The following is a 13,857-nucleotide window of genomic DNA, read 5'->3' on the forward strand; positions in this document are numbered from 1 at the left end:
AGTCAAAATCCACTTTTGTAAATTGTAGCCTGTAGTGGAATAATGGAAATGGTTAAGCTATGAATTGTGGGTGTGTTCAGGTTTGATAGGGGATTGTTGATTTGTAAGCTTTGAGCGCTAGTCTGGAGGGAAAGACGAAGAGATGGCGGCAGTGTTTCTGTGGCTTGTCGGTGTGGGAACTCTGCTGGGGTTTGCTGGGGCTCAGGTGGCTTACGACCGGCTGCCTCAGGACTACAAGTTTGGAGTGAACCTGGTGTTGGAGATGCGTAACTCTCGTGCGGGAGTAAAGCGTCACCTCTTCTTCAAGAGCATAGGACAGTCTGACGTCAAGTAGGAGAGTAAGAAAATAAAACCATTACAGTTAACCTGGTGGTTGTTATGTAGTCCTACTAATACCTTCTACTTGCATATCTGTAGCCCGGGGATGATGTGACCTACATCTATCACAACTTCTAACTGAAAGCCACTCGGTGTCCCAAGGGAACCGTGGACACCAGCAACTGTCCTTTCAGAAAAAACAAGGTAGGTAGAATAGATGCACCTTCTCCTTCTCTGAAGAGAAAGTATTAAAGGTTAAATATTTTAATTGAGCTGCCTGTTGTGATTGGTCTGTGGCATGTGTGTGTATTCATGTAGCCCGAAATCGACTGTGCCATTTGTTACAAAACCATCGCCGGTAAGATCCAGGCCAGTCCCAAGCCCTACGTCAACTGTATCCGCAAACCAGCTCTCACTGAGGTCAGTTCACATATTCATCTTTCTCCTTCAACCTGCTGCACTGGAAGTCCAGGATCAAATTCAAACCACTGGATCTCATAGTGTCGAGTCACATGGGTTTAACATGAATGCGTTGTGTGTTTGCTGTCAGGACATGAAGAGGAAGAGGGTGAACTACTGTAACGAGATGGGCTACAGCAGCGGAGCTCCTGGCAGCCTAGCCGAAATAGGGGACAAATATTTTTTGCGAAACCTAGACCTAGGTATAGGCCTATTGACCTTTCTTAAACTTGTTGTAAATACTGACCTTCTGTATTTGTTAAAAAATGATGGTTAGGTGGTGTCAATAGAATCAATAGAAACCGTCACTACTCAGTGAGGATAGTTCACTGGAGGCTCATTCAACATAGATAGATAGATTTAGAACTTTATTTATCCCCGGGGGATATTAGGTCATCGTAGCAGCGGTACAATACAATCAGAAATACAAAAATACAATCACGAGGTAAGGGCAAATATTAATATTAAAAACAGTACAATACACAATATGCAAACAATATACACAAGATGCTTAGTAGTTCCAGGATAATATTAAATAATATTAAATACTGAGCAAAATGGAACTTAGTGGATTTATAAGGTGCAAGAGAAGGAGAGATAAGGTGCAGTTTTATTTACAGTGATAAGATTTAAATTTAAATTATTTGTGTGTATTGCGTGGGCGTTGCTGAGAAGCGTTGTACAGTCTAACGGTACCAGGTAGGAATGATTTCCTGTACCGTTCTTTAAGGCAGCAGGGTTGAATGAGTCTGCTGCTGAAGCTACTCTTAAGCTTGTCCAGAGTTTCGTGGAGGGGGTGAGAGACTGTCCATGCAGTTTTCCCAGCATCCTGTCCTCCGCCACCTCCTCCAGGGTGACAAGCTTAGAGCCAATAACAGTTTATTTAGTCTGTTTGCGTCCTTCGCTTTGATGCCCGCACCCCAGGACACCACAGCGAAGAAGATGGTGCTCGCAACAACAGACACGTAAAACATCTGGAGCATCCGGTTGCAGACATTAAAGGACCTGAGCCTCCTCTGGAAGTAAAGCCGGCTTTAATTCCTCAACTATGTGGGAGACTCGGGGTGTTGCTGCAGTAATTATATAAACCCACCACTAGGGGGAGACAAACGTCGCTGCTGTGTGCCACACTGAAACGACCCTAAACGACCAACGATCACTCATCAAACAAGTTAACTGAAGTCACCTTTGAATGCCTGACGTCGATGTTACGTTGGATTTTATTCTTTAAAAAAAAAAAATATATATATATAGTTCACTAAAAGTATGACCATTATTTCGACAATGATTGCATTCCATAATTGTATTACTGTTGACAATTTAGTGGTATAAAAGGTTGGGAACCACTAGCTAAGATAGATAGAGATAGGCTGGGTGGGTATGTTTGGAGTAGGGGGGTGGTGGACCGTGGTGGTGTGGCTGTAGAACTGCGTTTGTGTGTTTGGGGTACGGGGTTGGTGGGACTGGGTGTGTTGGGGGTAAGGGGGTGTGGGTTGTAATCTTGGCAGCGTAATCCTCCAGTCTTGTCTAGTCAGACTGGTAGAGAGAGCGAGATGGCGGCTGCGTTGTTATGGCTTCTAGCTGCGGGGACTCTCCTCGTGTCCGCCGGAGCTAACGAGGCGTACGACCTGCTCCATGAAACATACAAGAAAGGAGTGGACCTGGCGGTGGACCAGCTCAACTCTCACGCCGGAATCAACCATCATTTTCTCTTCTTCAAGAGCCTGTCGAAGTCCGACATCCAGGTAGGAGACCTCCGAGCAACGGAGTCCACTAACGGGTCAATGACAGGAACCAAATAAAACCGACCCACTAAAGATGTGACCGTTATACGGTCTAACCATGTCGTCGTTATATTGGCGGTTTGTTGTGTATCGTTAGGCTATATTATATGGTTATTATCATATGGAGTTTATGGACTAATACCTGCGTCTCTACGTCTGTAGCCCGGGTTTGACGTGGCCTACATCTACCACAACTTCTACCTGAAGGCGACGAGGTGCTCCAAAGGAACCGTGGACACCAGCAACTGTGTGTTCAGAAACGACAGGGTAAGTAGGGAGGACATCACGTTCTCTTTCACACATTGGCTTTCTCTAGAAAGAATTTACTGCAGATGTAATCTCCTAAAAAAAATAACCTGCGTGTTGTAACTCGTTTGGTGTTGTTGTATCCGTTCAGCCGTTAATCGACTGTGCCGTGTGCTACAAAACCTACGACGGGGTCGTGGAGGCCGCACCCAAGCCCTACGTCCACTGCATCCACAGACCGGCTCTGACCGAGGTCAGTACACTGGATTTAACCTTTATGCACTGGAATCATATTCAAACCTCGTCATATCGAATGACCTAGGGTTGGGGTTAATGAAATCATGTGTTGTTGTTTGTTGGGTGCCAGGTCATGAAGACAGCCAGGATTAACCACTGTAACGAGATGGGCTACAGCAGCGGAGCTCCCACTCTACTGGCCTCCATAGGGGCATGACATGTTGGGAGAGTTTGAAATCTTTATGTCTTGTGCTAAACACAATAGTGACCTTTTTGTAATTCCTTCTCAAAGGCCATATTCCTTTGCACTGTGCTTTTTTTTAAATATCTTTTATATTCTGCTGAACATTTATCAAACATTTTAGTGTAATATACTGTAGTGTATTCAGTAATGTATTGACTCTGTAAAAATGCTGTTTGGACATTTCCGACAGTAGACTCAATACTTAGAGCAAATTTATATTTGTAAATGTATCTTTTACCGTAATCTCTTTCTTTGGTGATGTCAGATGTTTCTGGTAAGCCTTTTCAGAATGGATTAAAGGACTAATAAAACTCCTCCAATTGTTTCTGAGAAACTTGTCTTTGTTGGTATTTAGCAGTGCTGCAGCCATTAGTCTGCAGCACTGCTAACAGAATATTTATCAAATCTAATTTTGATCATTGATCAATTATTTAAGTAATTTATAGAGTAGAAATTACAAACATTTGCTGCTTAATATTGCAGTTCACTTTAAATGACTGGATCATGGATCATTGGTAAAGGAATAGTTTAGTTCAGGGTTCCCCAAACTTTTTCCTAGGAGGGCCAGATCACTCAGCCTGGCTCTTTGGGAGGGCCGGAGTCAGTAACAGTAAATTGTATTGTTGACGGCAACAGGTCTACCTGAATATTAACCTATTACATCTAATGATATATTTCATCACATAATTTAATTATCTAGATTGGTTTATTTAACGTTGCCATGGCACATTCTCAAAGTTGTATATAAAACAATAGGGAGGTAACTAGAATAAAAAAGCATTACCCAACCACCATCATTTTATTCAACAATTTTAGTGGAAGTAGTGGGACCCCAGGTCTATTTGGTCTACTTGGGAGCTCACTCCCAAGTGTCCTTGACCCCTAGGTCACCTACTGAATATGTCTCTTCCTTCAGGACTAGAGCCTCCAAATGGATGATTTAACTCACTCCCAAATCATTCCGTGTCCCCATGAATAGTGGTTTTGTTCCACTCCCTGTATGTCTGTCCCCTTTGTTGGTAATTTGAATACTCTTTTTGAATAACTTTTTAAGCCTGCATTTACTTTGTTTGTGTTCACACTTCAAAAACCTTTAAAGCTAAATTGTTCATGATTATGTTAAACGTTTTTATAAAATAAACCAAAAAAATATATAAAATAAGTTGGAAGCTAAGCAAACATCAACTTCCTTTTGGCCCTGCAGAAACATGTTGGCCTATTTGGTACCAAAGAAGAATAATAACTTTCATCCCTGGGTCACTCCAAAAAAATTGTTTTTATATAAAGAAAATAATCAGTTACATAAAATAAAACAGCACAGTTGACTGTGCAACTCAAAGACTGCTTCAAACAACATCCAAGCTGTGTGGTATATGGGGTAGCAGCAGGGTTTTTGGCTTTCTATCTTCTTTGCCAAATCCCCATGGCAAGGAAACGTTGCATTAGCTAACAAACTAAACATCACACGCATTCGCTGAAGAAAGATTATGAAACTAAAATGCTTATTTCTTGCTAATTATCAAGGCGCATTTTAATGCATAAACTAAGTCTTGCATTGGGTAACTTCTCAGAAACTATCAGTTTAAGACTAAGCTGTGTCAGGGTTTAATATGTTGGAGGATCTGGGAGGCAGCGGGGGAGGGAGGCTCTTGTTTGGGACCCGTTGGGACCTGTTGTATTGTTTTTCCCGGGCTTCCTGTGGAGCAACTCCAAGTTTGGCGAGAGGCCCGTCTTCCATCACTTCGGCCTGCAGGTATACTAAAGGCATGGGCCCTGCCCATGCACAGACGTGCCCCTTCAGGAGAGAAAGTCAAAGTGAGAACAGCAACAATAACAGTTCTGAAGGCTCTGTGTACTTCTTCTGCCTCTGACAGACTGTGCAGTGTAAAGTGTTCAGAGGTGAAATAGAGTCTCAGCCCAAGCCGTAAGTCCAAAAAACCAAACTCACCCATGTAGGTCAGCCATGTGACTAGAATAGGGTTACCCTAATCCTATTCTGAGACCATTGTGTTGATAGCTCATAACTTAAAACACTTAAAATGTCTGTATTTTGACTGTTTTGGATGTTGGAGGAGATGACGGTTGAATCACAACAAGAGACTGAACTGACACTCTATTGGCTGCGTACCTTACACTCTAGCTACTAAACGTGTGCCCCAAGAGGCTAATTGCTTGCCTCAACGGCTCTCCCATTCGGTGCTCCTCTGAACAGTCATTGTATAAAATGTGCCCCATATTAGATACAAATCTGCTGAACAACTGTCTTAACCGGAGGGGGGCAGACGCAATTGCCAGAGCAAAAAGAACATAAGCTTCCCTGTTGTCTGGTTGACAGCCTAGAAATACCCTTCTCCTTACTCAAAAGCATCTGTTGAACTCAAAGCATAGAGACTGACCCCTATGAGTTCATGAGTCAGTGGTAAAATGCTTCGAAGAACCGCAAAACCTACTGGCTGAAATAGAACACAGCAAGTGTGAAACCAGAACATTTGTTTTCTGTTTACTGCAGAGCAGAGGGACTGGGAGCCCCAGGTTACTGATCAAACACTCTAGACCCATATGTCAGAATACTTCTTAAGTGATGGCTGTCAGAATACAGAGCTGTTTAACACTCTTAACACACTTTAACACACTTTTAACAAAGGAACATTGCTTAGCCTTAAAGAGCCTTTCATCTCTTTCTGATGGTGACAGATATTTGTGCTTTGCCTAGGATAGGATAGGAACAAAGGCCTCATAAAAAAAAAATATATATTCAAAATATTGATGGGTTTACTGGTTGGGGTTCTCTATAGTATAGGCCGATCATTTCTCAGAAGCGTTGTTTTATGTTTTGTTATGTGTTTTTTATGTAACAAACAACAAAACAGATAACAATAAAACAGTGAAATGTGTTAGGACACAGCTATAGCATCTATGACTATGACCTCTAGCCCTGTGGATATGTTTTGGATAGGCCTTGCTTCTCGGAAACTTGTCAGACTCAGAATCAGTGTCAGACTAAGCAGTGCCTGGAACTAGCAGGGGTGTGTTGGGGCTTTCAGGGTTTGTTATGGAAGAGGGAGGAGGGAAGAGGGAGGCTCTTGTTTGGGACCCGCTGGGACCTGTTTTTCATGTTTATCCCGGGCTGCCTGTGGAGCAACTGCTCAGTCGAGGAGCTTTGAACAGACAGAACAGACAACATGTGTGTCTTGCTGTGGGTGGTGCTGGCGGTCGGGGTGCTGCTGTGTTCTGCGCAGGCCAGCGACGAATACAGCCAGCTGGACCAGAACAACCGGGCCGGTGTGGACCTTGTTGTCGAACAACTGCATGCTCATGCCGGAGTTCAGATTCACTTCCTCTTCTTCCGGAGTGTGGAGAAGTCTGACATCGAGGTAATCTAGCTATTATTCTGAACTTTTGTTTTACATATCCCACAAAGAAGTGTATAAAATGTAAGTTCATTGGTAATTATCGACCATAGCTACACATTATGGTTAATAGCTTACAATGGGTGAAAAAATAAAAGTTGAATTAATAATACTGTATTGATTAATTAATACATGATTATTGTCTGTTCTGTGTCTTTTCGATTATTTAATTAAGGATACATATTTAATCCTAATCACATATAATCACATTATACAATTTTAAACAAATGCACGTGAATATGGTTTATTTGGACAGCCACTGATTTGGCATAAGGCTCTCTAAAAGTGAACCGTTCCGTTCCAGGCTGGGTTCGGAGCGAGGCACATCTTCCACCACTTCCTCCTGAAGCCCACCACGTGTGCTAAAGGCACGACTCCTGCCACCGCGGAGACCTGCCCCTTCAGGAACGATAGGGTGAGAGCATCCTCGTGATGAAGGTTCATTGTCTTACCTTTGTTGACCAATCCGCTTGTCTAAAACATGACATCGTTTCACGTTTCTTTGTGTACTGCTACAGCCTCTGATGGACTGCACAGTGTGCTACAAAATGTATATAGACGAAATGGAGACCGATCCAAAGCCGTATGTCCACTGCATCCAAAGACCCAAACTCACCCCGGTAGGTCTGCCAAGGGACAATCTATCATGATAGCTTCATGTTGATAGCTTGTAACTAAAAACTCTTTAAAGGTCCACATTGTAACTGTCGTGGATGTTTTATCTCCACCAGGTGATGAAGCGAACGCGGCTGGACCATTGCAGGAGGATGAGTTACACGAGGGGGGCCCCGACTCTACTGGCGTCCGGCTCCAACAGCGCCTGACCCCGTGTTGGCTGTCACCCCTCGGCTCAATAGTTATCATACCATGTAGAATACGTTCGTCATTTTTTAAATAAAAAACTATTTTCTTTACTATACTTTCAAATGTAAATGTAACGCAGTTTTGTTCGATTAGTAACTGGCGGGACTCGGAAGACTTGGTTTTTTTTCATTTTAATAGATGCTTATCGACTTTGTAATTAAATGTTTTTAATTAAAGTTTAAATTGTCTTTACTCAAAAATGTTTATTTGTTCTGATCAGCTAATTTCATAACAGACTGAACCCGACTAGGAGTTCACGAGTCAGCGGTTAAACGCTGGAATAACAGCGACACATACTGGCTGTAATACTGAGCAGAAAGCCAACACACACACACACACACACACACACACACACACAGTCCTTGTATCCTTAACAAGGTCGTTTCCATTGTCCATAACACAAACTAAATAAACTATATCTTGTGTCAGACATTAGAGTTGTAAAAACGAGGCCTATCTCTTAATGTACGTCTGCCTTTTTCTCTCTTTCTAATCTGTCCATTGTGATGGCTGAGTCATGCTTCGACCAACATAATCTGCCCAGACAGCACATCACGGCTTTAGTGACTCAGGGCTTTCTGTGTAGAAGAGAAACAGCGATTCTCTCTGGAGAAATACTGCATTACGCTTTACTTTTACTGGCAACATTCTTACATTTGCTTTGCTAGAATCAGACGTTTCAATGAGAAAGAACACACACATGTAGGCTACGTTGATGTAGAACATGGTTGATATTAGATCCCCCCCTTAGACGAACGTTGACAATTAGATCAAACTTTGGTCCTTTAGTCTGCGCAGATCCTACTCATTTTACGGTAGGCCTATCCCCTCCCTCGGTCCCGTACAGTTATCTTCCACAGCTTGAAATACAGTACATATAGGGGCCTAAGGGGGAGCAAAATTAGAATAGAATCATTACATTTCTTGAGCTGACCAAATTAATGCCACGCGTTGTCAAAAAGGAGTCCGCGTTTGGTGGGGCCGAGCTGTCAGCTGATCCATCTTTGTTGTTATGATAATTCCTCAACGGCGCCCCTATGAAGTAATCTTATTCTTATTAAACCCGCCCCATATTAGATACACGGTTGTGATTGGCCCAACCCGCGCCATCTCCGCTAAAAAGCAGTCCGAACAGAATGGGGGCCAATACAAATACAATATATGTTTGCAGATATTTTTATATTTGCAGATATTTTAGATATTTTTTTTTTGTGTTGAACTCATTTCATAACATAGAAAATGAACAGCGGTAAAATTATTGGAAGAGCAGCGACATCTAATGGCTTAAATATTACACAGCAAGCCAGCAGGTGACATTTTAGAGTTAATTCTCTACAAAGCTCCTTACCAGTCCATTATTGGACCATAATTGTATTTATATTTTTAATACCCTGCGTATTTAGAGTGGCATGTATTTATATTACAAACAAACAAACAAACAAACAAACAAACAAACAAACAAACAACAACAACAACAACAACAACAACAACAACAACAACAACAACCATAAAACAGTAAAATATGATAAAATACGTCCACAGGCAAATGCTGGTGGTCGGCTGATCGGGTCCTCTGACTGATAAACGACCCCCACCATTTACACACAGGCCTGTTATTTGTAATTTATCAGAACTTTTTGTTATAAAGAAGTTATCAGTCTTTGTAGCTCTGTATCTTTGTATCCTGATAGATATCGTCTATTAGGCTTATTAAATAAATAACAAACTCTTTAAAATTTTACATTCCATCGTAAAAGAAACCTTATCTTATACCTTTACATTATGGTTTTGCTGAATGACTTTCTACCTCGTTTCAGAGTAGATATTACAATTGCCTATCTGTAAATGTCTGTCTGTCTGTCTGTCTGTCTGTCTGTCTGTCTGTCTGTCTGTCTGTCTGTCTGTCTGTCTGTCTGTCTGTCTCTCTCTCTCTCTCTCTCTCTCTCTCTCTCTCTCTCTCTCTCTCTCTCTCTCTCTCTCTCTCTCTCTCTCTCTCTCTCTCTCTCTCTCTCTCTCTCTCTCTCTCTCTGTTGATCGACCAACAGAATCTGCTCAGACAACACATTAGTTACTCAGGGCTTTCTTTCTAGGAGAGAAACAGCGAAACCCTCTGGAGGAATACTGCATTACAGTCTACTTTCACTGACGTTTAGATTTTCCCTCAAATTTGCTTCGCTACAAACAGACGTTTCTATGAGAGGGGGGGCTGTCAAGCCCTTTGAGACTGTACCTGTGATTAAGGGTTATATTTAGGGCTGTACCTGTTATTAAGGGCTATAACAATACAATTTAATTACATTTATTTTAAACATTAGGGGGCATTATGGCTAGCGTGAGATTAGTAACCTTCGTCAAAATGTAGCTTATATAGATGGAAAAAACGAGCTACAGGAAAGTTTAGGCCTTTCATCTGGCTCTGAGATTATTTGACAGCTGAACAATATAGACGGGTGTTAGGCTGTTTTGTAATCTCCGACCAATGAACACACACACACACACACACACACACACACACACACACACACACACACACACACACACACACACACACACACACACACACACACACACACCTATATTTATTTGAACTAGAGTCCATTGCCTTTCATAACGCGGTGTTTCCTGCGAACAACGCCTGTTTTTCCAGACAAACAACAAATTCCACACTTCCCAGACGCGCACATCGTTCAAGTATACCACTACTCGTTTTAATTGCTCACCGAAAAAGCTGTCTATTTTTATGTTTATTGCCTTTTTGTATTTCTCGGTTTACAGATTTTAAGTATTTTTTTATTTTTATTAAATGGGCTACTGTGACTAAAATTATTTACCCCGGTAATCGAGTAATAGGATACGACAAAAATAAAGATAAAAATGCATGTTCAAGAGTCTGCGCCAATCCTTCAAACTTTACGGTACCCCCCCCCCCCCCCCCCCCCCATCCTCCTCCCCTCGCAGCGTGCTTGGCTCGAGCCCACGGTTTTCTAGGCAGGGCGCGCGACAAAATTGAATCTGTTTTTACACACAAGAGAAGAAGACGAAGAAGAAGAAGAAAGAGAAGGAGGTGGCTTTTGATGTGAACGCGATGGTCGGGCCGAGCGTCAGGGATATCGTTCGTTTTGCTGTGTGAAAGGGGACCAGAACAACACATTGCTCAATCTATTTTGCGTGAAGTTCCTGGCGCGGCAGCCGTCAGGATATCTGCAATATTTTCCTGAATTGGGTGCCCCCCCCCACCCCCATGGTAGTAACATGTCCACACAGCAACATGATTCGTGTCGAGTGAATAATTTCTAGAGGGGTTTGGCGCTCCCCCCCCCCCCCCCACACACACACACACACACACGGGTTAACTTGCTGGACTGGACGCCTCTGCGTGTAGTAGGACCTTTTAGCTGCACGATGTTTTAAGCGCCAAGGACTCCACGGGGAAACGGCTGGCGTGTCGGTGGGTACTCGGCTGGCGGTGAACACACATTGGGCGAGGCGACGTCTCTGCTCTCGCTTTCTAGTGTACGACGAACCAAGGGGGAAGGCTGAACAACACACGGAATACCATGACGATGTCGGTCCCGGAGAGGAACTCAGGCTCGGAGGGGAAGGAGGAGGAGAGCGAGGATGAGAGCGAGATCCTGGAGGAGAGTCCGTGTGGTCGCTGGCAGAAGCGGAAAGAGCAGGTAGGTGCACTAGGTGGTTGGTCGGTTCAGTCGTGTCTGTCTGGGGATTGGTTCACTAAGGGGTCTGGTGGTTGTGTTCACTCGGGGACTGGGGGTTGGGTTGATGCACTAGACTAGGGTCTGTATGGTGGTGGCTTTAGGGTCGTCCACACACCGCTGAATGAGCCCGCCTGTCTGTCTGGATGTGTCTGAAACCTTGTGGTCTCTACTGTGTTGCAGTCTGGTACAGGATTTTACAGCGCCTGGTAGTGGGGATAAGTTTGTGGGTGATGCTTGGTGTAGAAGGAGATATGATCATCATATCGCGAGGGGGTGAAGCCGAACAGAACCCCAACCCCGCCACAAAGAGCAGCCCCGCCGTCCCTAACGGGCTCGAGTCTGGGTGGTTGTTCTGAAAATACGTGCTGTCAGATTCGCATTGACACACACGTTGCGGTGAATCACGTAGAAATCAAAACATCTGATTTCAAATGGCGATGTCATGGAAGTTAGTTTTGAAAACGTGATAAAATGAGGACGTGACAGAAAGCAGGGGTTATCGCGCACCACTTGACATCGGTCTGTTCAATTGTGAGATACCGCCCCCCCCCCCCCCCCCCCCCCCCCCACACACACACACACACACACCCACCCCATAAGAGTCAACTCATGTGAATGGTTATCTCTGTCACACACACACACACGCACGCACGAACACACAGTCATGTGTTTTTTCCACTCATTGATTGCATCAGGGTTTCCTGGGTAATTTAGCTGCTATTGAAACTAAATTAACGCCCTCTGATCTTTCTATGTTGTTTAGTATAAGCTAAATATAAGCCTAGTTTATGTTTACAAGTCATTTTTTTGAAAGTCAGTAATTACAACTATATGGACACTTAACTGTAACTAACTCTAATCCATTGGCTTTATTTCAAACTGAACAAATGCAAACTGATCCATATAACAGCATACCCACCATTACTTCTAGAAACAAGTATTTGGTATAAACAGTTTACTTATTCAATTAGATGAAGGTCATGTATGGCAAAGTTTCCCATATTATCTTCACCAACACCGAACAGAAAATGCTGAAACCACTGGAAACACAAAGCCATCAGTTGGTTCTCTATGGTTATCAGCCTTAGCTGTGTGTGTGTGTGTGTGTGTGTGTGTGTGTGTGTGTGTGTGTGTGTGTGTGTGTGTGTGTGTGTGTGTGTGTGTGTGTGTGTGTGTGTGTTGTAGTCAACATGGGTGTGTCTTGGAGTAAAAGGTTGTGCTGGGTGTGTCTTGCTGAGGCAGAGTATACCGGTCAGAGGTCAGGACACTGGTTTGCTTCTCCTTCAACCTTCTTCCTCGCAAATTAACACAGAGCCTGCACATAATGGGTATGCACAGGTAGACATATACAGTAGCTCAGAATGTCTTTCTAGCTGCATGTCTGTCTGGCTGCATGTCTGTCTGGCTGCATGTCTCTTTGGTTGCATGTCTGTCTGGCTGAATGTCTCTCTGGCTGCATGTCTACTGATTGTGTGAAACAATTAGATCTCCCCAACTCTAGACGCCACCTCTGTGGAGAATGCAGTAAACGGGTGAATTCACAACATCTGCCACCAGATTATATCTGGGAGGATTGTTTCGAGCTCAGGCACGACATTCTGTCTGGTGGAGTCAAACACTCACTTCAGTTTGACACATCAGTGACACATTCACCATCTCCTCCTTTTAGAGTGAGCACATGAGGAAGTAAGCAGCTTGACTCCGCTGGTTTCTGGCGGAGCAGCCAGGCGCAGCAGGCCGATGTCGGGTTAGCCATACACCTGGTGGTTGAGACACAGTTGCTGCTGATTGCTGCCCGCTTGTGCCGACGGGATGGGGGAACGGATTCCGTCTGTAAAATGGTGGAACTACGGAGAACAAAATAGAGAACAAGATTCTCTATTTTTACCTGGGAAATTCCGGTGACTCTGTCAGAATATGTGCTGTAATTGAATAGAACCGCCAACCAGATATGGGACCGTCACTAATTATGGTCCCCCCGGAAACATTTCCGTTGTCATTACTTGCAGTTCGTTTCCCTATTTGCTCGTGTTGTGAATATGTGCAACGCATGTGTTGTGAAATCAATGCAGGTGTTTTTCTGAATTTGCAGGTGTTTTCTGAATATGCATGTGTTTTGGAGTTTGCCGCACACGTGTTGTGTAATCTATGAAAGTGTTTTCTGAATTTGAAGGTGTTTTCTGTATATGCAGGTGTTGTGGCGTTTGCATGTGTTGTGACCCTTCTCAGCCACCGTATGACTCACTATCCACGTTTTGATTATCTTTGATTTCTTTAAGTTTGAGGCTCTTTTTTGTTTCATGTGCCGACAGTCTGTGAGTTATTAGATCATAAAGGGTTGTAATGGAGACCAATAATGGATAATAATGGAGACCCTAGCCCTGCTGTAAGGGAATGGATGATGGATGGGTAGTTGATGGATAGACGGCTGATGGGTGAATGGACAGAATATAATTCTGGATGGATAGAACTGAAATGCAGACAGCAGCTAAAGGGCCTGTCAGGCCCTACGGGCGTGATGACAAGATACCGTGGTGGCGGGGGGCGCGAGGTCGGGCCGCTCTGTATCCCGACCTCAG

General features: G+C 43.6%; 2 protein-coding genes across 2 annotated transcripts in view; both read left to right on the forward strand.

Annotated features, from left to right (window-relative positions):
• Positions 1-142: 142 nt before the first annotated feature.
• On the forward strand, positions 143-7,666 carry LOC311355432 (uncharacterized protein; the record flags this gene model as incomplete). Its single annotated transcript, XM_084475196.1, has 14 exons — positions 143-283; positions 481-522; positions 637-738; positions 869-980; positions 1,702-1,799; positions 2,286-2,522; positions 2,724-2,828; positions 2,959-3,060; positions 3,175-3,255; positions 5,163-5,212; positions 6,461-6,662; positions 7,003-7,113; positions 7,217-7,318; positions 7,430-7,666. The coding sequence occupies 14 exons, from the start codon at positions 143-145 to the stop codon at positions 7,520-7,522; spliced, it is 1,578 nt and encodes a 525-aa protein (XP_084331322.1). The 3' UTR covers positions 7,523-7,666.
• Positions 7,667-10,538: 2,872 nt separating this feature from the next.
• The window catches only part of LOC311355874 (nuclear receptor-binding protein 2-like), a 30,494-nt gene continuing 27,175 nt past the window's right edge, over positions 10,539-13,857 (forward strand). Inside the window, exon 1 of the mRNA XM_084475692.1 lies at positions 10,539-11,239. Coding sequence (XP_084331818.1) covers positions 11,120-11,239 — 120 coding nt within the window. The 5' untranslated portion in view covers positions 10,539-11,119. The remainder of the gene's footprint in view (positions 11,240-13,857) is intronic.

This window comes from Micromesistius poutassou (assembly GCF_964030765.1).
Source record: "Micromesistius poutassou genome assembly, chromosome: 11".
In the NCBI taxonomy this organism is placed as follows: domain Eukaryota; kingdom Metazoa; phylum Chordata; class Actinopteri; order Gadiformes; family Gadidae; genus Micromesistius; species Micromesistius poutassou.